Source organism: Ictidomys tridecemlineatus, chromosome 11 (assembly GCF_052094955.1).
Source record: "Ictidomys tridecemlineatus isolate mIctTri1 chromosome 11, mIctTri1.hap1, whole genome shotgun sequence".
Taxonomy (NCBI): domain Eukaryota; kingdom Metazoa; phylum Chordata; class Mammalia; order Rodentia; family Sciuridae; genus Ictidomys; species Ictidomys tridecemlineatus.
This window is the reverse complement of record NC_135487.1, coordinates 81,251,053-81,278,835: the sequence shown is the minus strand read 5'-3', so window position 1 is coordinate 81,278,835 and position 27,783 is coordinate 81,251,053. Positions and strand designations below refer to the sequence as shown.

General features: G+C 38.4%; 1 protein-coding gene across 1 annotated transcript in view; it reads right to left on the bottom strand.

The window, feature by feature from the left end:
* Snx7 (sorting nexin 7) overlaps positions 1-14,795 on the bottom strand; it is an 82,527-nt gene extending 67,732 nt beyond the window's left edge. The window contains exon 1 of the mRNA XM_078026803.1: positions 14,587-14,795. Coding sequence (XP_077882929.1) covers positions 14,587-14,778 — 192 coding nt within the window. The 5' untranslated portion in view covers positions 14,779-14,795. The remainder of the gene's footprint in view (positions 1-14,586) is intronic.
* Positions 14,796-27,783: the final 12,988 nt, after the last annotated feature.

Below are 27,783 nucleotides of genomic sequence, written 5' to 3'. Positions count from 1 at the left end.
ATCTGCCTGCTTATAATAATAATAATAAATGAGAAAGGCCTTCTGCGGAACACTGCTGAAAATGTGATTGGGGGAAAAGCCAGCCTGTCATGTTCTATAAAGGGGCATACAACACTCTAATCTTGTTTGACATAATTTCCATTGCCATGTAGCAGAGACACCCTTGCATGCACATACCACAGTTCCTTTATCCATTCGTCTGTTTCTTATTTCTTCAACCTTCAAACAGTGCTAACTCAAATACACTTGTGCTTTCTTTGGTTTCATGCGCTATGGAGCCAAAGAAATTGACCAAAGAAATTTTGCACATAATTTTTCCTTCTGACAAAATAAATTAATTAAATAAAATAAAAACTGTTGTGCTATGGTTTGACTATGCTTTGTCCCCACCAAAAGTCATGTTGACATTTAATTGCCAATATAATAATATTGAGTGGTGGTGAGTCCTTTAAACTTGATTAGGTCATGAAGGAACTGCCCACATGAAAGGATTTGTGTAATTATCTCAGGACTAGGTTACTTCTCTCCATAGTAGATTGTTGTAAAGCAGGTCAGCTCCCAGTATCCTGTTCTTTCTTTGAACATGCCCTCTTGTCCTGCCCCTCTCCACTATGAATCAAAGGTCTTTGCTAGATATGGTCACTCAGTGTTGGATTTTCCAACTCCAGGGTCTTATTGCCTTGCCAAAGCTCACCTCAAAATTGAATCAAAATAAAACTCGTTTCTTTATAAACTGGCCAGTATAATTGGTATCCTATTATACCAACAGAAAACAAAGTAAGGAATGATATCTTTAATTAAAAAAAAAAAAAGCTAACCTTAATCCAAGCTTAGATTATATACCAGTTGTGTGAACTTGGTCAAGTCACTTTTCTGAGTTTCAGTTTCACACTTTTAACTCCTTAGAAAGGTCATACTTCACCTTGGATTAAGGAGGATTGAAATGAGCACAAAAATGAGTAATGAAAGTGATGTGCACAATGCCTGCTTAAAAGCTTTATATGAATTATGTTAACCTCACCACAATCCTAGGGAATATATTTTCCCCTTTTTCCTTTTCTTTATTCTTCATCCCCCTGTCTCTTGATACTACCGATTGAAACCAGGGCACTCTGCCCTGAGCTACATTTCCAGCCCTTTTAAAAAAAAAAAATTATTTTGAGACAGGGTCTTATTGCCTTGCCAAAGCTCGCCTCAAAATTGAGATCCTCCTATCTCAGCCTCCTGAGAGCTTAAATTACAGGTGTTTACTTTCACACTTAGCATTATTCTCCCTTCTTAACTAGATAGAAATACTGTTGGCAAGAACTCTTTGACTCCTGGTTTTATGATGAGGAAATAGGTTAAATTCCATTTTCAAATTCTAACTGCTATTAAGTGGAGAAACCAGGATTTGGCCTTCTAACTGCCATTAAGTCAAACTTATATCAAAATATGATACTGATCCCTGGGAGTCATCAGTGAATTTACTCTTTTCAGTTTCTCATGAAATTAAATATTAATCTAAAGCAAGTAAATAAATGTTTATGATTAATATATACCTATATAGCACACAAAATCTGAGGAAGTACAAGTACATTCAAGGCAGCACTGTTGGAAACTAGAAAAAAAGTTCTAGAAACAAAAGAATGGAAACATAAATTGTGCTATAGGCATACAAGGGTATGTGTACTACACAGCAATGAAAATTAACTACAACCTCGTGCCATGGCAGGGAGTAATCTCATAAACTAAGTATGAGGAGAAAAGAATAGTAAATCATAAAAGATTTCACACAGGAGTGTAAAGTTTTTAAAAGTCCTAAAACATGCAAAGTCCAAAAGAACACAAATCTTTAAAATACAGTGCTTCAAGATATATACAATAACAAATCAATGGCAAATATGGATTCCAGACTACTTGGGGTTTTTTGTTTTGTTTTTTGTTGTTTTTTAACTAAATAGAATCATTTGGGGAGGTAGTACAGTTATGTTAAAATATTTGAGTTTTCTATTTCTTCTGCTGGGGATTGGTTCATCGATGTCAATTTTATTCTTCTATTTTATTCTTCTGCAAACATTATCTGTAAGGAACAAGATAAACAGCAAATATTTGGGGCTTCCAGGGCCATATGGTCTCTCTTAAAATTTTTCAACTTGGTCACTGTGGTGTGACAGGCCAGAGACAATACATAAAAGAATGGGTTGCGGGGCTGGGTGAGTTGGCCCAAGCCTGTAATCCCAGGGCCTCTGGAGGCTGAGAAAAGAGGATCTCAAGTTCAAGGCCAGCCTCAGCAACTTAGTAAGACCCTAAGCAACTTTGTGAGACTGTCTCAAAAGATTTTAGAAAAGGGGGTAGGGATGTTGCTCAAGTAAATTGGCCCTAGATTAAAACCCAGGTACCTAAAATAAAATAAAAAAGGATGGGTGTGGCTATATGCTAATAAAATGTTTAAAATGTTGTTTACAAAACCACATTTGGTCCATAGGCTGCTTGCCCTTGCTTTACACTATAGATGTCCTATAAATAACAATAAAATATGTATATAGATATTCATATACTATTATATGCATCAGAATATTCCATAAGAATTATTTTAAAAGTTTTTAAAAAGTACATTTAAGTAGAACAATAATAATAATTTTTTTCTTGTTTGCAGTACTGGGTGCTGATCCCAGGGATACTCTACCACTGAGTTACCCCCTCAGCCCTTTTTTATTTGGGACAGAGTCTCCCTAAGTTGTCCCTCAAACTTGCAATCCTCTTGCCTCAGTCTCAAGTAGCTAGAGTCTAGGTGTGCAGCAACACACCAGCAACGATATGGTCTTGATTATGGAAAAGTATGCATTAATTTTCTTTGCCCAGGTTTCTCATGGAACTTAAAAATAAAAGTAAAGTCCTTTTAATGCCTGGCAAATTGGCAGAAGGTAAATCTCAAACTTTCAGTATTTGCATTTCTGTTAAGGGTTTTTCTTTGTTTCTTTCTTTCTTAACATTTAGACACACATGAGCACACAAACACACACATTCAGAAATCAATGTTTTTATTCACCTCAATAAAGACTACTCCAAAGACAAAGAACAACTAAAAGGTTAGGGAGTTAGGGCTGAAAATTACGTTACGGTCCATCACTAAGTGTGTATTCAAACACGCTGATGCACTCACACGTGTGCCTCAACACTTAAGTCACATTGCTGCCAATCAAAGATCCTTCAAACCATGAATGCTGAGTCTACCAAGGACAGAGCATGTATGGAACCTTCCTTAAAGCAAGCCCAAGGTACTAGATACACACAGGAAATGTAGAATCAGCCAACAGTGGATCCAGAGACAACAGACTGGAGCAGAATGAGCCAGGAAAACATATTCTAACCAGAACTGCTAAGGAAGTTGAAGGCTTGTGCTGTACACAGACAACACAACAGACTCAACCCAGGAGTGTGTCCAGTAAGGGTTCCTAAGGGGCACAGCCAGCCAGCTGTGCACTTACTAGGTGTGGCTCAAATCAATCCTGGCCTGCATTAAAATAAAAGTAGTCCCTTCAACCAAAAGGTAGCTTTTATAGACATTCCCCAGGAAAAGGTTGAACTGTGTCAATATCTATCTCCAGTAACAAATGTACTAGGCATTCCTGAAGAGTCTTAATGTGTACTTACTCATTTCACAGATGTATCAGAAAAACCAGTTTGAGATTAAAAGAGATGCACCAAATACTCTTATCCCCTGGGTAATTCTAAATTGACAAGCAGACAGTATAGGCAATGACTCACTCAAGAAGGAATTACACACATACATTTAAGAAGCAATTACCAGAATTTTGGCATTACTCTCAAAAATGGAAAAACATGCTCTAATTACTTCAATGAAAAGTAAGAATCCTCCTAAATTTCATCCCAATGGTACCTTCTCTGACTACCTGAAAGGATTTTTTAATATATATTTTCTGCATGTATCTAAGAAGCTGTAATATATAGCTCCATCTAGATCATCTGTATAGTACCACAGTGTCTTGCCTTAAACAAATACAAGCCCTATAAAGATAGAAACAAGTGTATGCTTGTGATTCTCTGAAGATCTCATTATGAATCAAAGTGGGAGTTTACCTAAGTCAAAATCATTCATCTTACTCAACGTGTAAGTAAATACTCAGTTTCCTAAGCACTAGCAACTGTACCTTCACAATAGTTAATATGTCCATTAATTTATTTAATCCTCTGAACAACCTGATGAAAGTAAGTATGAGTTTATCATCCATATTTTACAATTAAATAAGTTTCTGGCTTAGGGATTCTAATAATTTTTACAAAATCACATATCTCTTAATTTCATTGAGTTAAACACATGCACAAAGCACCTAAAATAATAATTTTATTTCCTTTAGAAAATGTTCACTAAAGGCCAGCTATGTCAAAGGCCCTGGGCAGGGAACAAAACCATGGTCAAGTATAGCAGGGGTCCTGTTTTTGTGAAGCTTATATTTTGAGTTAGGTAAAAAGAATGTTACTGTTTGGATATGGATATCCCCCCCAAAGCTTCTGTGTTAATACAAGTGAAATAATCAGATTATGAGAGAGATAACTTCATCAGTGGTTTAATTTATTTGATGGATTAAGAATTTGAATGGATTACTGCATGGAAACTACAGGCAGGTGAGGCACGGCTGGAGGAAGTGGGTCACTAGGGCATGCCTTAGGCATTATGTATTTTGATCTCTGATTTCAGCTTTCTCTTGGCTTCCTGGCTACCATGAGGTGAGCAGCTTCCCTCTGCCATGCCCTTCTGCCATGAAGCTCCACCTCATCTCAGGCCCAGAGTGATGGAGTCAGCCAATCATGAACTGGCATCTCAAAACCTGTGAATGAAATGAACTTTTCCTCTTCTAAATTGATCATGTCAGGTATTACAGTCACAGGGATGAAAAGCTAACACAAAGGAGGTACAGACAAGAAACAAATCAACACCTCAATAAATACGATAATTCCAGATAAAAACAAGACTAGAGACTAAGCATTGATATATAAGGGAGTAAATTCCAGAGCAGGAAGAATGCTGTTGGTAGCTACATTCAGGGAGGCTTTCAGGAGGTAAGGTGAGAAGCAGCCAGCTATGTAAAACACTGAGGGATGAGAAGTCTAGTCCAAGAACAGAAAGCCCATGGCAGAAAAGGGTTGAAATACTCAAGGACAAAAAAAGGACATGCCAGACTCCAACATGGGCTTTGATGAGGGGAATAACCAACAAAGCTTAATTGTCACATTTACTACGTCAGAATTTCACGTATTCATGTCTTTATTTTGTAAGTCTTTAAAACAGTGAGGGAAGAACTCCATGGTGAATATTGTACCTGGAAATCCAAAAGAAGACATTTCTTGTCCAGCTAGAGCTTGCTCAGCTTCTCTAAGGTCTTATTCACCTATTTATTAGCATTAGTCTATTAGAGGTTACTCATCATAACTAATACAATTCCGCTTATCTCAATTATGCTTGGATAATCTCTTAACTGATGGAAAATTTCCTTTTTTATGATTAACGCTCTATTAAAAATTTGGTTTTCTTTATGCTGAAAGGTCTAACAAGTAATTTGCCTATAACTTGGCCACAAAATCATTGTTGGAGGTAGCAAGAGTATTCTTCGTTTGAGAGGATTATACCTGCTGGCTAATTGCTGGGCAATTTTCAGTGCTTCCCCTACTCCAATAGGTTTGGCCAGTGACTTGCTCTAGACAATGCACACATCTGGGCAGAAGATGTGAGAGCTGCTGCCTCTTTCCACCAGCACACGCATTCTTTTCCCTCTGCCAAGGAATGGTGTCCCAGTTAGAAGTCACTCCTTAGTGAATGAAATGCACATGACTAAGGGGAACAGACTCAAAGTCTACAACAGAATCACAGCTGAGTCCCCTAAAAGATATACAACTAAGAAGCAAATCTTTATTGTAGGTAAGCCACTAGATATTCAGGTGTTATACTGCAGCATAACTTAGAGCTGATGAAGGTAATATTCAATGTTCAAACAGGTTAAAAAGATTTCTCAGAAATAGTAGAATATAACAAATTTGGGATTTTTTTCTTCCAATTTTCAACATTCACATGACAAGAATTTACCATGTATTTTTGTCACACACAGTGAGGTTTTCAATTTAATTCTAAACAGACTTGTTATTCTTCATATTTCATTTTTAATGAAGCTATTTTTCATTTTTAAACAAGAACTCTTGAGGATGGGGACACAGCTCAGTGGTAGAGCAACTGCCTAGCATGTGCAAGGCCCCGGGTTCAATCCCCAATATTAAAAACAACAACAAGATCTCTTGCTTCTTATACCAAAAAATTTAAGATTATGATAAAAATTACAACAAAAGTGAACCTCAAAAATGTAATGCTAACTGAAAGAAAGCAGACATTAAGGCCGAATATTAAATAATTCTATTTATATGAAATGACGTGAGGATGAAAATCTAAGTAGATTGATGGAAAATAGCAAATGAGTATCTATGGTTGGGTGGGAAAACAGAGATTAATTGTAGAGGGCAATGATGGATCTTATTATGGAGATGAGAATGTTTTAAAACAGGCTTACAGGGATGGCTGTACAACTCAATTAGCCTACTTGATAAAAACTCATTCACCCAAACAGGTGGATTTTATGCTATGTAAAATATACTTCCACAAAGTTATCTTCAAAAAGAAACAAAAAGAAAACATGCCATATAAAATATTTCTCAAAGTAAAAATAGTAATAGTAAAATTATTTGTTTTAATTTTAAAAACTATTGGCTTTACCATCTAAGTGGACTTTCATGATTTTTTATGTCAGTATTTGCTACTGATTTTCATTGTCCTTTTTACCAATACTATAGGTAACTGTCATGAAGTATGATTGATATATACACTTCCAGAGTTAATCAAACATTCCATTTAAAATAAGTAAAACTTTTTAATCAAATAATTCTTCACTTACTTATAAGGAAAACCTTAAAAATATATATGTGAGGTGGTTAACTGTAAATATTTAATATTTCTTCTTTAGAAAGTATGGAATAGAAATAAATAAGCGCATGAATGAAATTAATTTTGAGCACCATAATTTCATTAACTACCATATGTGTTTCTTTTACTAGCTATTTATAAAACTATAGAAGGCTATTAGTTAAGAGTTGTGCTTGGATCCTCAAAGATATAAACATGAAATTCCACTTTTAAAGCTCATAGGATAAAATATTATATGTAGAATACATTATATTTAAATCTGGAGTGTTTTGACCTCATTTTCCAAAAATATTCATAATAATTTCCTCCACGGCCCCTAATAAACATAAAAAACAAATAAAACACCATTGTTTATGCAGGAAAGCACTGTAGTTCCCTTTCTGCACCTGCATTTCCAGCCTTTTGATCTGGTCTACGAGCTGCCTAATACCAATTCACTCCTTTCCTGCCAGAGTTGGTTTCTGTAGCTTGGAACCAAATCCTGAGTCAGGTGCTATTAGCTTAAAGCAATTTATTTTTCTAAGTAAAAGACATTCCTGAATGATTTCCCTGGGTTTTACATGTTTTGTGTTTATTTCGTCTCATACAAACTAAGCAGGAGATCTTGTCCAGAGAGCTGTGCACCAATCTAGCAATAATATCACTCACCACTAATAAAGAATTTAATTCTATTCAGTATAGTATCCTGCTAGGAAAGACCAATACAATACAAACTGAATTTTCTGAAAGATCATCAACAAATTACTATTTTAATTGGATCTATAAGACCTAAAAAAAAAAAAAAGCCAGAGGCCACGTCATTCATAAATGTAAGTATGTGATTAATATGCAATCTAAATATCCCATAATTATGTGATGTCCCTACCCTTCTACCTTCAAGAAGTTTAGTCTATTGGAACTAGACAATCATGGTTTTACATAAGAGAAATAAACATCTATTTAAAAGGCAAAATGTATTAAGTATTATGATATTCAAACATTATTCTGGAAAGCACAGAATGGAAAGAAATTAATTCTATCTGGGGAGGGAAGAAGGCTTTTAAGGAAAAGGTAGTTCTACACTGGGCCATAAAAATCAGAAAGGATTTCATTTTGTTGAGCCAGCAATAATTATAAAAGTAAACAAATACAGAATAAGCTCACGCAGTGGCAAGCAAATCAAACTAGATCAGAACTTCTGGACCAACGCTGGGCAAAATGTAAGATGAAAATAAACCGCCCACCAGGGAATCCTGCTCAGACACTGATTCTGATTTACTGGGTCTGGAGTGAGTTCTGAGACTGCATTCTAACGAGCTCTTAGTAACAGTTGATTCATGGCACACTCTGTAATGAGCGAGGCTCTAGAAGAGGGAAAGAGAGTAGTGAGGAAGAAGGAAGAAGAGCCGGGGTGTGGTCTGATCACCAAGAGCCTTGAAGAGCAATCTAAGTAGAGCTCTGAAAGCACATGGGATAGACCAGAGAGAGGCAAGATATGAGGAGGAGAATGAAGACCATGAGGCCATATTAATAGTTCTCAGAGGTAACCATGTAAGTGCTCTGATTGCAGCTGTAGGTATTTGTAAAGACGACACCAATTCCAAGAACATTTCATATATATGGGCAGACATGGAGAGTCAGTGAGCAGGATGAATAAAAGGTAAACGTTAAGCATTTTATCCTTGATACCTAAGGAATTATGACATCATTAACAGAAAATTAAATGGAAAGGACAACAGGATTGGGACGGGAAATATTAGGAATTGGGAAATGGTGGAATAGAGTTCAGTCTGGGAATTAAGTTGAAGGGATAAGTTGAAGGGATAAGTAGGATCATCCAATTAATTTAACTGCTCTTGCAGTTAAATTTAGTAAGCTAGAATTCCATTGTAACTACTTCTTAATTATGGAAAAGGACAGTCAACTGTCACATCATCTTCTTCTCTGGGACAATTAGTCATCCAGCTTGTATTAGCCATTTTTAGTGACATAATTCATGACTGTATGAGGCAATCTTTTTCATTTTGGAAACTTCAGTTAGAAAACTTCTCTTTAAATTTATTTAAAACTTCTCCCTATACTTTTTACCCAGTAGGCTGAGAATTCAGCCCAGTGACAGAGCTCCTGCCTAGCATGCACAAGACCATGGGTTCCATCCCTAGCCCTGGGAAAAAAAAAAAAAAAAAGATTTTTAACCCAGTGGTCTTAGTTTTCCCCTTCTGCCTTTCAAAAACTACAAACATTTAATCCACCTCAATCACAATGACTCCTCATAAAGAGTCTTTAAAAGAATTAATACAAGTCTTTTCTAAGCTAAACCACTTTGGTTCTTCCCCAGACCTTCTTCAGAAGCCATGGTACCAAAACCAGAGAAATCCTTTATTTTTCTTCATGGATAGGAAATGTGTGACAAAATGGTTACTCTTTCTGTGGCAATCAAGGCACTGCTAATGGATTCAAGATCCTCCCAGATAACATCTTAGGTTCCATCTAGACACAATGTTCCAAAGAATCAATAACAAAGCATTGGCGTCTCAAGATGAGTTATTTCTTTGCTATTTCTGACAGACTCTCAACTCCCCTTTTCAACACAGAGGGTGGAGTGGATCTTTACAAGTATCATGGACAGGTTAGATTACAGTACAATTAATACACCATGTGACCTTGAAAACAATAGTGTTTGTTTAGATTCAACATCATGTATTTGTACATGTTGATTTTTCATGTACTAAAAAACCACAAGGAATATTTAAACATAATATGATCATGACCCTATGAAGGGTCTTCTCAAACTTATTCTGAATTTTCCTTATGTTTTAATTTTTATCATTGATTACATATGCTAATTCAAAGAGAAAATCTGAGGATTTTTTTTATCTTTTCTCTATTTCATTTAGAAAGAAATATAAGAGTACTTAATACTAAGAGAACTATGATGGCATTGAGTGGAATTTCCAGAAGAGGTATAATATTAATAGTCCTAGCTCATCCTTATTTTGTTTTATTGATTTCTCCCCCAACCATTTTAAACCATCAAAATGGTAAAAGCCACTGAGCCAGAATCAAGATGTAAATTTCAGGGAAAAGGAACACATCTGGTAAGTCATTCAATCCTCATATTTACTGTTTATCCTCATTTTACAAATGATAAATATGAGGCATTCACATGAAATAATTTGCCTAAAAAAAAAAAAAAAAAAAAAAAAAAAAACAAAGCTAACAAGCAGTGGAGCCAGGATTTCAACTATTGGCAATATAGCTACAGAATCTCTGCTCCTAACCACTAAGCTTATATCTTTGTTATATTTTTATTCATAATGAGTAACAGATTTCTTCTTCAGAAGTTAACATTTATCCCACTTAAATTTCAGTCTTCCCCTGAACCCACTATTCTAAATTACAAAAAGATTTGGAAGGCTGACTATGTTATACAGACTACTAGCTATTGTTATAGTTATTACTGCTACGTAGCAAACTATCCCTAAACATAGTGGTAGAAAACAACTTCAGTGTTTTATATTTAATTACAATCCCTGGTTTTCTGAATTCTGGTAGCACACAGCAGAAATGGCTTGTTTCTTCTTCACCACATGTGAGGCCTCAACTGGGAAGATGTGATGGCTGAGGGTACCTGGATGCTGGGGGCTGTAATCATGAACATCTGCCAGACTTCAAGTTAATGACAGACGGGGACTAGGACTTTGGATGGGGCTGCTGGTAGAGCATTTACACATGATCTCAACGTAACTTCACAACACAGAGGGCTTAGGTTGCATTTCTCACGTGGCAGCTTCAGAAAGCAGTGTCCTACTGAACAAAGTGAATTCTCTGTTTTCTTTTAGGATCTAGGCTTAGAAACTGCACAGCATCACTGTCAGCAGAACTTACAGAAACAGTTAAATTCCACCCCCAAAGGCTCCACTCCACCCCAGATTCAAGGAGAGAAGCACAGATCCTACCTCTTGATAGAAGGAGGTCACATTACAGAAGAGCACGTGGCCATCCCTTTGCTATCGTGTTCTAAACTAGTTATGCTTTGTTTTAACCATCGGCCTCCACTCATCCAGGAGTCTGACCCCTGAGGAAGATATATCTTTAGTAGCTCAACCAGTGCAGGGCACAGACAGGAGGAAGGAGTGCAAAGGAGAGAACCTCAGAGAATATGCTGTCTATTCGCTCAAGGGAATCTGAGGCAATAGCCACATCTCTCTGTAAATATGGTTTCTGCAGAAGTGGCCTCTTCCCTACAGCCCTAGTTCCCACTGAATTCCAGCAACAGTATTTCCATTCTTTGTCACTTTAGAGCTAGGGGTCCTAACGGCTTTTTGTTACTACAAGACTATAAGTGCCTCAATACCCCTTATTTGTTCTCAACCCTGTCTACAACTCTATAAGTAGACCCTGGATTAAAACCTCATTTACATTCTCTCATTGGAGAGAATTCTGTTTATCAGAGTGATGACTGATACAGGTATATCATAGAAATGAAACATTGAGAAATCAAATGTGAAAAATTAATCTGTAGGTTTCTCATATCTTCTTCAAAGTACTTGATAGAATTTTTGAACAACATAGTTAGGTCCCTCTACCAGTATGGTTTGTATCTACAGTCAAATAAGATATAAGCTTTTCCTCCAAGGGTTCACATGTCCAATAGTGGTAGGTGGTGAATCATTAAGAGTTGGCCCAAGTGGGAGGTTCTTAGGACACTAGGGATACCATCCTCAAAAGGGATTAAATGTTTTCATGGGACACTGAGTTAGGTCTTGCAAGAAGGCTGTTATTAAAGAGCAAAACTGGCCACTCTTCAGCCTCTCTGGCTTCCTTCTTCCCTCCCCCTAAGACCTTGAAAGCTCGGCTGATGCCAGAACCCTGCCCTTGAACTTCTAGAAATGTTATAATAAAGGGAAAACTGAATGTCCCAATAATGATAACCTACCATTCTTTCAAAAGTATCCTTTTCTGTGAAAATATGAATTATTTTCAAAACCTTGCTCAAAGAGTCTGATTTAGCAGAATATCTTAAATTTTACATTATTCTTGTAAAACGTTAGCCTCTATTGAGACCTCTTTCTTTCCAATGTATTTATTAAAAACACTAAATTCACTTTATGGCTTAGTTGGGAATTGGAATTAAGCCTACTAGTCTATTCCTTTCAACATCCCCACCCCTCGTGCTAGGGATCAACCTCAGGGCCTCACACATGCTAGACAAGTGCTCTACCACTGAGCTATATTCACAACAATCTAAGGGAACAGATGTGATTACAGCCAGTCTTAAGATATTGAAGGAAAATGATAGTCTGCTTCATGAGTAATTGGGAGATACTATCCTAGGGTAGGCTAGACAATTCTGCAGAGAAGTAGGTTAACAGAGAATTAGTTTAAAGAGTAAGAAAAATGTCAGAAACTTTCTTAAATTTGCTTGTCTAATTATAACTAGTGGTTAAAATTTTTAACTTTATGAAATATAATACAGTGGCTAATTTCAAATTTTTCCAAATATGGATTCTTTTTAGACTTTAACCAATATTATATCTTTACTTTTATCTATATGGCCAGTTTCTATTAGAAGTGGTTGTTTCTTAACACTGTCCAAGTGCTCAGCAAATGCAATTATACAACCCTAATAAACAGTGGATCCAGGTGCAGAGAACTGAAGGTTACACAATTTATAAGGATACCTTATTTTATTTATTTTTGTACTGGGGATTAAACTCAGGGGCACTTTAACACTGACCCTTTATTTATTTACTTATTTATTTAGAGACAGAGTCTCACTTAAGTTGCTGAGGCTGGCCTCCAACTTCAATCCTCCTTTCCTCATCCTCCCAAGTCCCTGAGATTACAAGCATACACCACCATACTCAGCTTGGAAAGATACCTTAATAAGAAAATGCAAAATTACTAATAAAAATTATGAGGAAAAATACATTTTTATTTAGAATGAGAAAAAAAATCTCAAAAAAATAATTGGAGCCATGGATATAGTTTCTGAGAGTGCATCAGATAATTTACCAGGAATGATTCCTTTAAAATGCTTCAGGTTGCAACCTATCAATTCCTTCCCACCCAATTATCTACAACTTCAGCCATTCCCTATATTCCTACAGGCCTTGCAGATGAACAGCTCTGCATCTTAAATTTCATCAGTTTCACCTTAGATCCACATCTGACAATAGTGCTCCAATAAAACTGGTCCTGAAAAGCTGGCTGGAATCCTGAGAATCTGGGGAAAGAGATACTACCTGACAAGTTTTAAAACAGTTCCAGGTGATTCTGATACACAGTTGCCAATCCCAACATTCCCCTTCCCAATATTGGAAGTTAAACAATGTATAGGCATAGACTAATACTCATAGACTTAAAAAGCAATGTAAAAAAGGAAGGTTAAAAATAAATCAACCAATTGGCCAATTGTCATTGATTTGAACATAAATTATGTGAGTAATATAAAAAGACAATATTAACCTTTTACAACTAAACATAATTCCATTGTTTTGCAATTTAAATAGAAAAGAGCATAAAACTGTGACTGTGTCCGAGTATCTAGAATGCAAGTGGGCCTACAATTCCATTTAACACCAAGAAAAAACTGAGTTTTACATATTCCTCTTTGGAGCCAGACTATGCTGGTTCACTTTCTAGCTACTGTTCTCTCTTCCAGAATAAAGACAATGGTTAAGTAGGTTAGTTGCTTTAACTAACATCTCAGGGTAACAATTATCTATTGCTTCTTAGTCATTAGTACATTGTTCTGATCTGAACTCAAGTCTTCTATTAGCAACTTGAGAAACCAGAATGGCTTTCAATCACTCTAAAAGAAAGTTATTTTTTTTTCTTTTCCAAATCCTTTAAGAAATATCAAGTACTAGTCTACACGCACCAAAAGTCTACCACTAACCCCCACAAGACTTTCCTCCAATTACAAGTTAGGAAAAGCCTTTAGCCCTACAATTTCCTCCAGCGGGAAGTGGAAGGGGAAAACGAAAGCTGCCGGCTGTGGGTTGGGATGGCAGTAGTTGACTCTGAAATACCCTAAGCTCCGCAGCTGAGGAGCTTCCTGTTAGACACACGACCGTTTTCTCCGGTTGAGATATCCTTGCACCTACTCCCACTGGATTCCAGGCTCAGTTTGGGTGTCACTCAACTCTCAAATCCAAAAACAACACCACTAAATAAAAAAAAAATTTCCCTAAACTCAGGTGATCTCCCTCCCCGAGTTCAGAGCTGGCCGCGCCCGAAAAGCAGCTGGCAGGAGCGGGGACAGTTTCAGGCTACCCGCCTCCCGGGTTCAGACAGCTGTCTGGAGGAGATGTCCCTGGCAGACAAAGATCAAAAAGCGGGGGTGGGGATCACAACTTTGTTCAGACTTCGTGAAGCCAAGGCCCTACCCAGTGGCAGGTCAAAGTGCAGAAGAGGGAGCGGCTCCGGTTCGGAACCCCGCCAGGGCGCAGCCCTGAGAGCCGGGACCGCTGCAGCCGGGGTCCGGCGGTTTAAGGAGACCTCCCCCACCTCCAGCTCCCAGGCTCTGCCGGGAGAGGCCGGGCGCGTTCCAGGTGGCCGCCGGATCAACGGTGGCAACTCCCAGAGTTGCTTTGGAACTTTCCCGGGACGCGCCGCCGCCGCGCCCTCACCTTACTGAACACCTCCAGGTCATCCTCGTCCTCCTCCAAATCGAGCACGTCGGCCTGCAGCAAGGTGGAGGATCCACTGCTGCCCGCGAAGGGGGCGCCGCCCCCAGGGCTCTCCGCGCCCCCGCCCCCGCCCCCGCCCCCGGACCGGAGGTCCGAGGAGCGCGCCTGAGATGCCGGGTGCTCGCCCTCCATCCCGAGAGTGCGCGCCCGACAGGCCGCCGCCGCCTGCCCGGCTCCCCCGAGCGTGCCCATTGGCTCCCGCGCATCCTGCGCCTCCCCGGCCGGCCCCGCTCCAGCCCCTCGCCCGCTGCGCAGACGCGGAACTGCCGGGACGAGCGCGGGGCCGGGAAGGGCCGCCGCGGCCTGGGGTGCATCCCCACCTGGCCTGGGGTCGCCTAGAGGAGCGAGAGTGGGGGGCCCGGAACCCGGCGAGGGTGGGAGAAGGATGGCTGCCCGCTGAGGAAGGGGGACTGGAGAGTTGCGGGCGGGCACTGACGCAGCTCAGGGACCGCGAAGGAAAGGTTTTTGAGGTGACAGGGTCTGGGAAGCAGCTTGGGAGGGAACAGTTGGGTTCACGGGATCCACAGCGGGCTGGAAGGCAGCCGACCCAACCCGCCAAAAGACAAAAACCAATATTGTATTTCCTGCCCTTAAAGGTTGCCTTTCTCCTTGGTTGTGATTTTGGAGTCCATCATTACTAAAGGCTGATGCAAAAATAGAAGACTTGAAAACCTCCCCTATTCTTGTCATTGATTTTTGACCCAGTAACAGAACTTTGTGGTTATTTCATGGTCAGGCCAGGGAAGTTGAGATTTCAGATCTATTTTCAGCTGCTTTCCAATGTATCTTTACTCCTGGAAGTCTTCCTGAAGTTAATGAGCAAGAATATTAGTGCCAAGGACAACTAGCAGGACTAGAAAGAAATTATCTGCAGTCCTTGCGTTGCCAGTGCAAAGCTGTAGTTATTTAGCCGCTAGTTCACTGTTTATTATATTTAAAAATTACAAAAATCATGGAAAACTGAAAGCAAATTGCTTTGATAGGTTTTTGAATGATCTTCAGATTTTATTCTTTATTCCCCTAAGCCTGGCCTCTTCTGTAGGCCTTATTTAAATTTTTAAGGAAACCAAAGATATATGTAAGCATTTTCTATTTATAGAAATAGAGAATATTTTTTTATTTCTGATTTTTGTTTCTGACGCTAGTCTCAATATATCCCTTCTTATCCAGTCAAATATACCTTTCACTGATTTTGGACAGGTTGGTCATTGTCAGTTAAGTTTACTGAGCTTTATGATTCCTTTACCCAAAACGTTATCTCCTGCTTATCTTTCAGGAATTAACTATAGTCCCATCTCTTTCAGACTTTCCAAATGACAGTCTCTTTTAATTTATTGCACTATATAGATTGTGTTTGCTTCATGCATGTGTTTTATATTCTTTAGAAAACAATAACATTTTTAGAATAGAGATCATGATATGCCTGTTCAGATGTACTCACTCAAAAAGGCTCTCTGCTGAAGTCTACAGAAATATAAGACTTTATTTGTCCCTCTCTAAGCTCATTGTGGTTAGTGAGGAAAATTTAACATTTCCTAATTGCAATCTCTGAACCAGGAAATTCTTAATGATACTGTGACTCACCATAATTGCCCAGGGAGCATAGAGAACAGGCTGAGAAAATAGGCAGAACAAACCAAGACTACACAGTTCAGATCACGGTCAAAACCATGCACAGGACCGCTCCTGCAAGACACTGTTGCCATCACTACCTGATACTAAATGCCATGCCACTTCACGTAGTGCCACTGACCCTGATATCACTGGAGTCCAGTGATGTCCCTGACAACAGGACTACACTGCTTCTGAGAACTCCCATTTTATAACTGTCATTAAAAAAAATAATGTGTCCACAGTTCTTTCTCTGTGTTGATAATCCTAGTTTTAAAACCTTAGAGGTTTTATAGACTTGGCCCAGTTGGCCAGGTACCAATAAGATTCCTAAGGCAGAGAATTTTGTAAACAGTGAGGGCATATTGATGCTGGTCAGTTAAGAGGAATTGCAGGGGAAGGGAGAGGAAGAAAAAGGGAAGGGTAGAAGAGAGAAAAAAATTCCTACTTATAATTCACCCATTTGGCAATCTAATCTTTCTTCACATACCTCCCCTTGTCCTGCCACTCCCTATACATGTAGTATGGTTAAACCTCAATCATCTGGGTGCACAGACTACAGCTCCCTAGAGGAAGAAAACCCCAACCAAACCTATTCATTATTGATACAACTTCAACTCTAATATGCATAACTCCTATAATCTTAACTTCACATTAATTAGGACTATCGCTGGATGAATGGAAGAATTCTTGTTTGGATACTAAATTTTATAAATAGGCAAGGTCCAAAACTTCAAATGCAGGTATAATACTAAAAGGGGCTATACCCAGCCCTTTCCCTTGTTTCTTGGACTCTAATTCTGACCATTATTCTTTACCATATGCTAGTACTATCTGAAGGTAAGGAGTTGCATCACCACAGCTCCGATCAAGGGTAGACCTGAAGGATAGTGGTGAAAAAAAATCCTTTCAGTACCCAGAATTTTCAACATGACATTTGGTTATACGTTGTATATATTAGTCAGTTTTTTATCACTGTTAAAAAAAATGCCTGACAAAAGTGACTTAGAAGAGAAAAAGTTTTTTGGGATTCATGGTTTCAGAGATTCAGTCCATTCTCAGCTGACTCCATTGGAGGAAGAACATGGTAAAGTTGCTCAGCTTATGACAACAAGGAAGCAAAGAGTGAAAGAGGCCAGGCATGGTGGTGCAGCCTGTAGTCCCAACGGCTTTGGAGGCTGAGACAGGAGGATTGCCAAGTTCAAAGCCAGCCTCAGCAAAAAGTGAGGTGCTAAGCAACTCAGTGAGATCCTGTCTCTAAATAAAATACAAAATGGAGCTGGGAATGTGCCTCAGGAATTGAGTGCCCCTGAGTTCAATCCCCAATACCAAAAAAAAAAAAAAATGAGTGAAAAAAAGAATCAGGGATAAGATATAGTCCTCAAAGGCATGCCTCCAGTGACCTACTTCTCCAGTCACATTCCAACTGCCTATAGTTACCAACCAGTACTAATTCAAATTATCAATCCTCCAAATGTATGCATCTCCTCAAGATAGTACAGCTCTCATCATTGCCTAAAAGACCCATCTCTGAATCTTCCTGCACTTGGTATCATGCTTTCAAATATGAGCTTTTCAGGAGACATTTCTTTTTTATTTTTTTAATTTGTTCTCATTAGTTATACATGACACATGATGGTAGACTGCATTTTGACATATAATACATAAATGGAGTATTAACTTCTCATTCTTTATGTCTGAAAAAAATGGCCAAAAATACAGATTTGTATTAAGTAATGAGTAGTTGCATATGGTTGGGTTGGATGGTCAAGGACTTGGAAGGAACAGTATTGGGTAACTGGTGGAAAGGGAACTGAGAAAAGTATATGGATGGATTTTTCATAATGATTACAGATGTTTATAAATGTGAAAGACCCACCAGAGGGCCAATACTGCAGTGGTGACTCTTAATGATCAAGTAAGTAGGCAGAATTATGCACTGTATTAGTCAACTTTTTTGCTGTTGTGTCTAAAAACCCTGATAAGAGCAATTTTAGGGGAGGAAAAGTTTTTTCAGTCCATAGAAGGTCAGCTCCATTCCTCAGTGCTTCAGGTGAGGCAGAATATCATGGTGGAAGAGTGTTGTGGAGGGAAGCAGAGAGACTCCACTCACCAAATACAAGATATGTTCTCCAAAGGCATGCCCCCAATGACCCACCTCCTCCAGCCACACCCTACCTGCCTTCAGTGACCACTCAGTTAATCTCATCAAGGGAATAATTCACTTATTGGGTTAAGGCTCTTATAACCCAATCATTTGTCCTCTAAACCTTCTTACATTGTCTCACACATGAGCTTTTGAGGACACCTCATATCCAAACCATAATTTCGCACTTTCTCCTTACCCATCAAATTCATTGCATACTGGACTCATGAACTAAGTGGTTGTGATGGCAGGAATGGAGTCTAGGCTTTGGCTTAATAATGTGGATATTCTTTCACCAAAGCTGACCTGGCCAGTAGTTCTTTTGTGTACCTAATCTACCAATAGCACAGAACAACAATGAACACTCAATATAATAATATTCCTGGTGTGTAAGAGGCAAGCTAAGCATCTGGTGGCAGGCCAATTACATTAAACCTCTGTACTCTAGGACTAGGTAGCTTCCTCTTCACTGAAATGCATGTATTCTGGATATGAATTCACCTTTCCTGCCAACACCACCATCAGTGTACTCACAGAATGTCTTATTCACCATCATGAAATTCATTAGCATTACATCTGATCATAGTTTGCAACAGAGAAAGTCATTATGGGCTTACATGCATGAATAAACTGTTCTTACCAAATATTAATAATCTGGAAATAACTGGCTTAACTGAAATGTGGACTGGCTTACTGAAGATTGTCATAGTGCCATTTGATAGAAAACATCCTGAAATAATGGGGTTCAGTCCAGATTATGTACTTTGCATCAGAATATATTATATTGTTTGCCTCCCCCATAAGTAGAAAACGTGTCCCAGGAATCAAGGAGTGGAAGTGAAAGAGACACCTCTTACTGTTACCCCTAATAATCCACTTGCAAAATTTTTACTTTCTATCCCATCTCTCTGGCCCAGAAGTGACTCATTTGTTTTTGTTTTGTTTTATGTTTATTTTTTTTTCTTAACTGTTTGGCCAGAACAGATCATGTTGTTTCACTCAACCTAAAGGGTGTCATGAGGCAAAAATCATACCATGGTAGACAGAGGGTCAGAAGTACTTGAATAGCACAAATGACAGTTGTAACCTTTAAACAGTTAATTCTAGGTGATTAACATGAAGCAAAGATGAGCTAATGGAAGGGCCATAACCTCAAGCCTGTGATTAATACCCAATTATCTGCAAGTGTACAATTTTTTTAACATGAAATTTCTTTCTAGCTTTGAGAACTCAGGCATGTCTTTCAAATTATTAACTTCAATTTTCTCATCAACAAAGTTGGGGTAATTAATAGCAGATACTTCAAAGGTTATGAGGATCAAAGAAAGCAATACACATGAACTCCTTTGTGAACTAAATAGCTATATAAATCTTAATTATTTTATTACTATGACTGTTAATATTATTAATTTAAGTTAAATTATGTTTGCTGTATTTGTCCATAACTTCATTCAGACTCCCAACAGCAACGATGGGGTTAGTTCTTGTAATGAAATGTGATGTTTGCAGTTTTAACTAAAATATATGTTCTTAAAAACTTTCTCTCACTATCATGGGACACTGGCAATGTCAAGTCTTCTGATATTTATTGTATAAATAAATAGGTAAGTAAATAAATAAATAAATATGTTAAAATAATAAGAAAACATGATTTTCAGCAAAATCCAAAGGACAGAGACTATTCATGAAATTCCATGAGCTAAAAAATTAGAAAGACTCTTACAGAAAAAAAATATAAGGAATGCAGCCAATTTGATAATATTAGTGTGGACTGGCCACCTCAGTGGAAGCTAGATGTGATTCATTAAGAGGATAATGAGATTAGTTGGTAATTTAAACAGAAGTAGGGACCTGTTCTTCAAAACAATGGTAGAAAACCCTGAAGCCATTTTAGAAATCACAGGGGGCTGGACCCTCTACATCAGGCCAGAATTTAAGGGCCTGATGAGGGGCCATACTATTGTAAAAGAGGGATCCCCGCTACTGGTGCTACCACGCAGGGAAAGCATTCTGCAGCCTCACTCTGCAGTCCCCCTAGGGGCAGCTCTGGCAGGATAAATGCAGAGTGCTTGTGCCCAAGAAATCTGTGGAAGTTGGCTACTTTTATCAAAATTTCAAAGGATGCCTCCAAGAGCCATAGATCCTGTACAGAGAACCACTAGAAGGAGAGGTTCACTACAGAGGACCCCAATTGAAGAAAGTCAAGTGGAGCCTTGAAAGCATGACTAACTTCATGATCCCAAACTGGTATAGCTCCTAGGCTGTGACTGTATCTTGAAAGAAAAGCAGACACCCAACTTCAGCTAGGGAGAGCTGTGGTGTGGGCAGAGCCATGGGAGTGGGGCTGTCCAAAGCTGTAGGACCTGGTGGGCAGAGCATTAAGGTGAAACATTAGCAGTTAATGCTGTTTGGTCTACTGGATTTTCTACTTGCTTGAGGCCTTTCACTCCTTTCTTCTTTCATATTTTACCCTCTTGGAGTGGGAAAGTCTGTCATGTTCTCTTTCTGTCTCACCATTTTATTTTAGAAGCACACAATTTGTAAGGCTTCACGGGCTCACCACTGGAGGGAACTTTGCCTCAGAATGAATCGCACTGTGAGTCTCCCCTGCACCTGATTTATGGGAGACTTTGGACTTCAGACTTTTGAGTCAGTGCTAGAACAAGTTAAGACTTCGGGGGCTGGGGGGTGGAATTAATGCTTGTTTTTCATGTAAGAAAGACATAAATTTTGGGAGACAGGTGTTGAAATGCTGTGGTTTGAATGCTTGTGTCTCCCCATATGAAATATAGAAAAACTTGTCAATTTCTAAAATGAAAGTCTGAGATTTGGGTAGGGATTTCATTGACTCTTTTGATTAATTTTTTGGGGAAAAATCTTAATAAAATGAATTTTTCATATAAAGATATGGATATCTTTATATTTATTTAGGTCTTCTTCAATTTCTTTTAAAAATTTCTAGTGGTTTTCAGCATATAAATTTTCATTTATTAATTCACTCTGAGACATTGTATTCTTTCTGAGGCTACTATAAATAGTTGCATTATTAATTTTACCTTCAAATTGTTGTTAATGTATAGAAATATGATTTTTAAAATATTGATCTTGTATCCTCTAGGCTTGCTTACCTGGAATGTTAGTTCTAATAGTATTTTTAAGATTCTTTAAAATTTTAAATATACAAAAATCAACTAATTTCAAAACAAAAATAGTTTCCCATCTTCTATTCTAATATAAGTGGCTTCTATTTTATTTTCTTGCTATTTTAATTTTAGTGAGAGTTCTTTGAAGAAATAGAATATATTTTAAGACACAGACTTCACAAGATTATAGAAACTATATAACTCCCAATATTGACAAGTTAGAGACATAGGAATCAAGAGTATCATCCCAGTCTGATGGACTGCAGTGTCTTGGCTCAGTTACACTTGACATTTCTGTTTGAATCCATAGACAGGAAAAAATGAAAAACAATGTTCAGAGGCAGAAAGTGTTCTCTCTTTGTAGGAGCCTTTGGTTTTATCTGGTTTTCAACTCATTGGACAAGACCACAACAAAGAAAGCAAATTCAATTCAATTTACTCAGACTACGAATTCAAACATTATACTTATCCAGAGAAACCCCTACAAACATAACTAGTATAACTGACGAAGTGTGTGGGCGCTTTGTGTCTCTATAAAATTGATACATATAATTAACCATCACAAGACTGACTCTTGTCAACTTGATACCCATGATATTGTAATATAAAAATAAATGTAGCCAGGTATGATGGAAAACGCCTGTAATTCCAACCACTTGGGAGGCTGAGACAGGAGGGTCACAAGTTCAAAGTCAGCCTCAGCAACAGTGAGGCACTAAGCAACTCAGTGACACCCTGTCTCAAAGTAAAATGCAAAATAAGGCTGGGGGGTGTGGGTCAGTGGTTGAGTGCCCCTGAGTTCAATCCCCAGAACCAAATAAATAAATAAAAATAAATGTGTAGCTTGTATGGTGGCACATGCCTCTAATACCAGCACCTGAGGAGGCTGAGGCAGGAGGAGCGAGAGTTCAAAGCCAGCCTCAGCAACAGCGAGGTGCTAAACAACTCAGTGATACCCTGTCTGTAAATAAAAATATAAAAAAGGGGCTGAGGATGTGGCTCATGGTTGAGTGCCCTTAAATTTAATCCCTGGTACCCCCCCCCCAAAAAATGTATATTCATTCTTCATCTGTGATTTCTGGATAGAGCTCCAAAAACACTTTTAATTTCCTAATGATAATGGTGATAAAGATAAAAAAGAGCATCATTTGTTACTCAAAACAAACCCCTTTCAATCACACCTGAGTTTATGTTGATATGGTATATTTGGAAATCCCCTAAGGTTCAGGGGCTGGTTACCAGAAGAACCAATGATGTGATAGAGAGTGGAACTTTTAGACTCTCTCCCTAAACTCCAGGGAGAGCAGAGGGACTGGCGATCAACTTAATCATCCATAACTAATGATTTAAGGGACCTCACCCATGTAATGACACAAAAGCTGAGGTTCGGAGAGCTTCTAAGTTGGTAAACATGCCAAGGTGTAGTGTGCATGCTACTCCCGGAGAGGGTGTGGAGTCCTTCCCCCATACACGGACCTCGGCACCCCTTCCCTCTGGATGGTTCTGAGTTCTATCTTTTATAGTAAACTTGATAACCTAATAAGTAAACAACTTCCTTGGTTCTGTGAGCCATTCTAGCTTTTGCATACTAAGGAAGGGGACATGGAAGCTTAGATTTGTAGCCAAGTTGGGCAGTTGTTGTAAGTAATCTTAACATGAACTATTTGCAATTTGCATCTGAGGTGATGGGGAAAGTCTTATGAGATTGAGGCCTTGTCCTCTGGGATCTGACTCTAACTCTGGGTAGAATCAGAATAGAATTGAAGTATATGATATCTAGGTGACGTCTGAGAATTGAATTGAATCGTTGTGGGGTAAATACAACATTTTTATGTCTGAAGTATTGAGATTGTCATGAAAATATTGAACAAATCAGAGAGGTTTTCCCTTTTAGCAATACACACACACACACACACACACACACATATACAGGTGTGTGTGTCTATATATCTTCTTATACTATGTTTAATCCACAAATAAAGCAAATAACAAGGTCGTGATTCTACCTAATGTGCTACAGCTATACTGAATACAACTGTCAACATAATAATCCTTTTCCTGATAATGAGGAAAAGTACTCAAGTGATGACTACTATTCTCCTCGATAACTATGCCGGCTTTCCATCACTGAGACAAAAAGTATCTGAGGTAATCAACTTACAAAGAGAAAACGCTTGTTTGGGCTCACAGTTTCAAAGTTTTGATCTATGGTCTCTTGGTCCCATTGCCTTTGGGTCTGTGGCAAGGCAGAATATCATGGCAGGAAACACATAGTAGAAAAAGCTGCTCACTTTGGGGCAGCCAGGAAGCAAAGGAGATTTAGGAAAGCGCTGGCATCCCCAAATCTCCCTTTAAGGGCATGTCGTTAGTGACCTAACTTTCCCCACTAGGCCCCACTACTTAAAGGTTCTCTACCACTTCCAAATAGCACCATAAGCTGGCCATTAAGTCTTTAACTCACAGGCCTGAGGGGGTCCACTTATCCAAACCATAGCAATAATTCATGGCATAATGACTATGATGTAAAATTACCAAGTTCTAAATACTATAATATAAATTCAATACATCTTTGTCACAGATTAAGGGAGTGTGAGAAATAAAACCAAGATATTTGCTACACACACACACACACTCCATACCAAAATAAAGAGTAAATGCTCATGACAATTGAAGTCCACATTTCTGCAGCTGATCTTGTGCTAAAGCTGATATTTATTCTACCTTCTTCCACTCCCTATGCTGTTGTTATTTTTTCCTTAAGCAAGCACCTCAGCTGGTTGTGGTTCTTAGGCTGGTGGGGTAACCAGTCCTTCACTTCTGAAGGTTCTGGGCCATTGCTGGTCTTATCTGGTCTGAATTGTGACAGTTTCCCATGGACTGCAGTCATTGGCCACAGTAACATAACAACACAGGCCCCAGGGGATCTCTTGTCTCGCACACTAGGCTTCCTTACTTTTCTTTTCTCTGGCATGAGTACTCCATATTGCAGTGCTCTGCTGTTCTCAAGTCCATTAATCTTTAGCAGGTCTCTCCCTGAGTGTTTTGTACATGTTGCTGTAACAGTCACCTGGCTAGCACAGGAGCACCCTTCGCTCTCTGTTGCTTCGGAGGAGGCAGGAGGTGGTCCTGGAATGATGGTTGTGCTCCCTGGTGGCAATATTCCTCCCTTTGTAACTAAGGTCTCTGTCTTGATTCTACACAGAAAGCTTTCAGTTTTCACTTTGAAGTTTGATGTTATCTGTGTCATGTTTATGAATGTTTTTAAAAGATTGAGATAGTCCATTGATTGTTTAAGTGATTTTTTTTCTCAAAAAAAATATTTTTTCCATTGTGGATTGATCTGACCATGGGGGTTTTGTCCTCAGAGTGTGGAACTTCTGCCCCATACCTGAGCAATGTAAAGATGAACTGGGCCATAGTACTCCTGCCTGACACATGTAAGACAGAGTCTCTGTGAGCCAGCATTGCAGATAAGTGTTCCCTTCATCTTGGCTGCACTTGCCTCTCATTTAGCCTAAGCATCAGGGAGAAGAGGAGAGGGAAACAGGAGTATAGATGGCCTGTTCTCCTACAGGGGGTTACTATAGTCCTTTAATTTGACCTAGAGGGAGAGGGATCCTTGTATTCATTGTCACAAGCACCTAGAATACAGCTTCCAACACCATGAGCTGGGAGTGGAGGACCTTAGGAAGGAAATTGTAACTTAAGAGTTACCAATCTGCTCAAACCAAGATTCAGTAGACTTCCCTGGTTAAATATTGCTTAATTTCCCATATGCCCTTAGGTTGACTTCCAGACTTAAAAAAAAATGTAAATAATATTTTAGCTGGACATGGTGGCAAAAAGCACATAATCCCAGTGACTCCAGAGGCTGAGGCAGGAGAACCATGAGTTCAAGGGTGTCTGTGAAACATAGGGAGACTTTGTCTCAAAATTAGATTATTAAAGGACTGGGAAATAGCTCCATGGTAGAGCCCAGCAGGCATAAGACCCTGGGTTCTATCCCTAGTATCATAAAATTATAATAACAATAATAATAACAACAACAATTTTCATGATTTATTGTCATTTTACTGAGGAATGGATCTGCAGATCCCCACATGCAGCCACTCTGGAAGTTGTCTCAAAGGCTTATTTTCAGTGAATGACATGAAAAGTTCAGAAAGTTGCTCAGAGCAAGAGAAGTTTTCACTTTATGTTATGATACAAAGCTTGAAAGAGGATTTTTGTAATGCACAATTTTGAGGAAACCTTTTGTTTCTTTAATCATCATTAATTAAAATTGCAGTTTTGTTTCAGAAAGTAAACCATTAAACAATTTTCTTAGTATCTGCATGTAAATACCCACGTGTTGAAGGCTTTGTCCCAGCCCACAGTGCTATAGGAAGTGGTAGAGCCTTTATGAGGTGGGGACTATTGAAAGTCAGATCATTGGGGCATGCCCTAGGAGGTAATATTGGTATACTGGCTCCTTCCTAACTCTCTCTTTTCTCTTCCCAGCTGCCATGAAGTAAAGAAACCTTCTCTATTATGTACTTTCACCATGATGTACTGTGCTACCACAGTCCTAAGCAAGAGATCCAAATGACCATGGATTGAAAACTCTAAAGCTATGAACCCAAATAAACCTTTCTTCCTTGAAGGTTTCTTAGCTCAGGTATTTTGTCACAGTAATAGAAAACTGACCAACGGTATCAACACTTTGGCCTGTAGGAATGTTTTAAATAATTGATGTTAGATATAGATTAAGAAAACTGAAAAGTTCTAAAGAATCAACTTTTAAATTTGGACTGTGAATAATGATGATCCAAAAATAAAACTATGAAACAAGTAAGTATATTAAAACTCCCACGTCCAAAGTACTCTTGAAAACAAAGATATAATTTGCAGTAAATTGTTAACATACTTTGAGAAGAGAGAGACAGCAATTGGAATGTTTATAGAAAATCAACATCAATTTTTAACCTTGACTTTATCCTTTTGGAAGAATAATAGTTCTTATCATGAGACTGGTTATTATTACAAGCATGTCATAAAAAATTTTGATATTACAAGGTAGAACTTTATTGTTTTCTTCTTAAAAGATAACAGGAAGGATTTTATAGGTAAAATGATTTATTTCTTTTTAAATTGGCTGTATGAAAAGAATAACTTAACAACAGTGCTGAGGAACATCTGACCATGTGCTCCCTAAAGGTAGCCATCTTAGCCTGCTGCCTTTCACAAGAACCTATGGTATTCATTGGTTGTGTGAACTTACATATCCACAACCCCTCAAGCCATAGTTAATTTGGATATAGCATATGCTACCTGTTTTTGGTAGCCAGCCTCATTACTTCTCTGTAACTCTTCTTAACATTTGATATATTTGTAATCAGGTTCACTGTTTTTCAACTCAAAATCCTGCAGTCATTCTGAGTGAATCTACTCATCCTCATCTACTTATCTCCTTTTTTTCTTCAACTCCAAACACTTTCTTGACTACTTCAACTCAGCCAAGCATTTTTACTGTCAGAAAAAAAAATACATGCAAGTGAATTTTAAGTATGTAAGAAAAGTTCTGAAACACACACAAAAACCTAAAGTTTATGATAAATTCAAGTGTTTTATCTATATAATCGTCCAAGAAACCAAGGTTGATTTTTTTTTTCAAATTTTGTTACATGGAGTTTAAATTTGTAAAAATTCTTCAGAGGGCAAGACAGATTCCTAAACACATACAGGGTTCCCTATCATAGCATTTTTGTAATCTCAAAGAATTGGGAATAACACAAAAACCCTCATTTGGTTTTGGATATTCTACATCAGCTCACCACATTTCATATTACCTCCTATGCTTAGAAGTTGGAAAGTTAAAACTTCATTTCCCAGAAACTATTACAGAAAAGGTTCTAGGTAAAATTAGGGTGAACTAATCAGATACATTAAAAATTCACAGGGCAGAAATGAATTGGACACTATCTTCCTGCTCTAATTTGTAGATGAGGTGGTAGAAATGCACAGATTTTGCTATTGCTATTATTTGATTGAATGTTTCTGACAAAAGTAGCATTCCAGGATCCAATTTCCAGCTTCCAAGGAATCGAGAGGCAGTTTTGGTGGAAGCAATAGGAGCATTGTTGTTGTTTTAATTTTTTAGAGCTTTAGACAATCTCAGAGGTAATAGCTGCGTTAACTGGTTAATTCCATATTGTTTGGGAAGATGTTCTCAAGAACCTGCTGAGAATCCTCCATTTT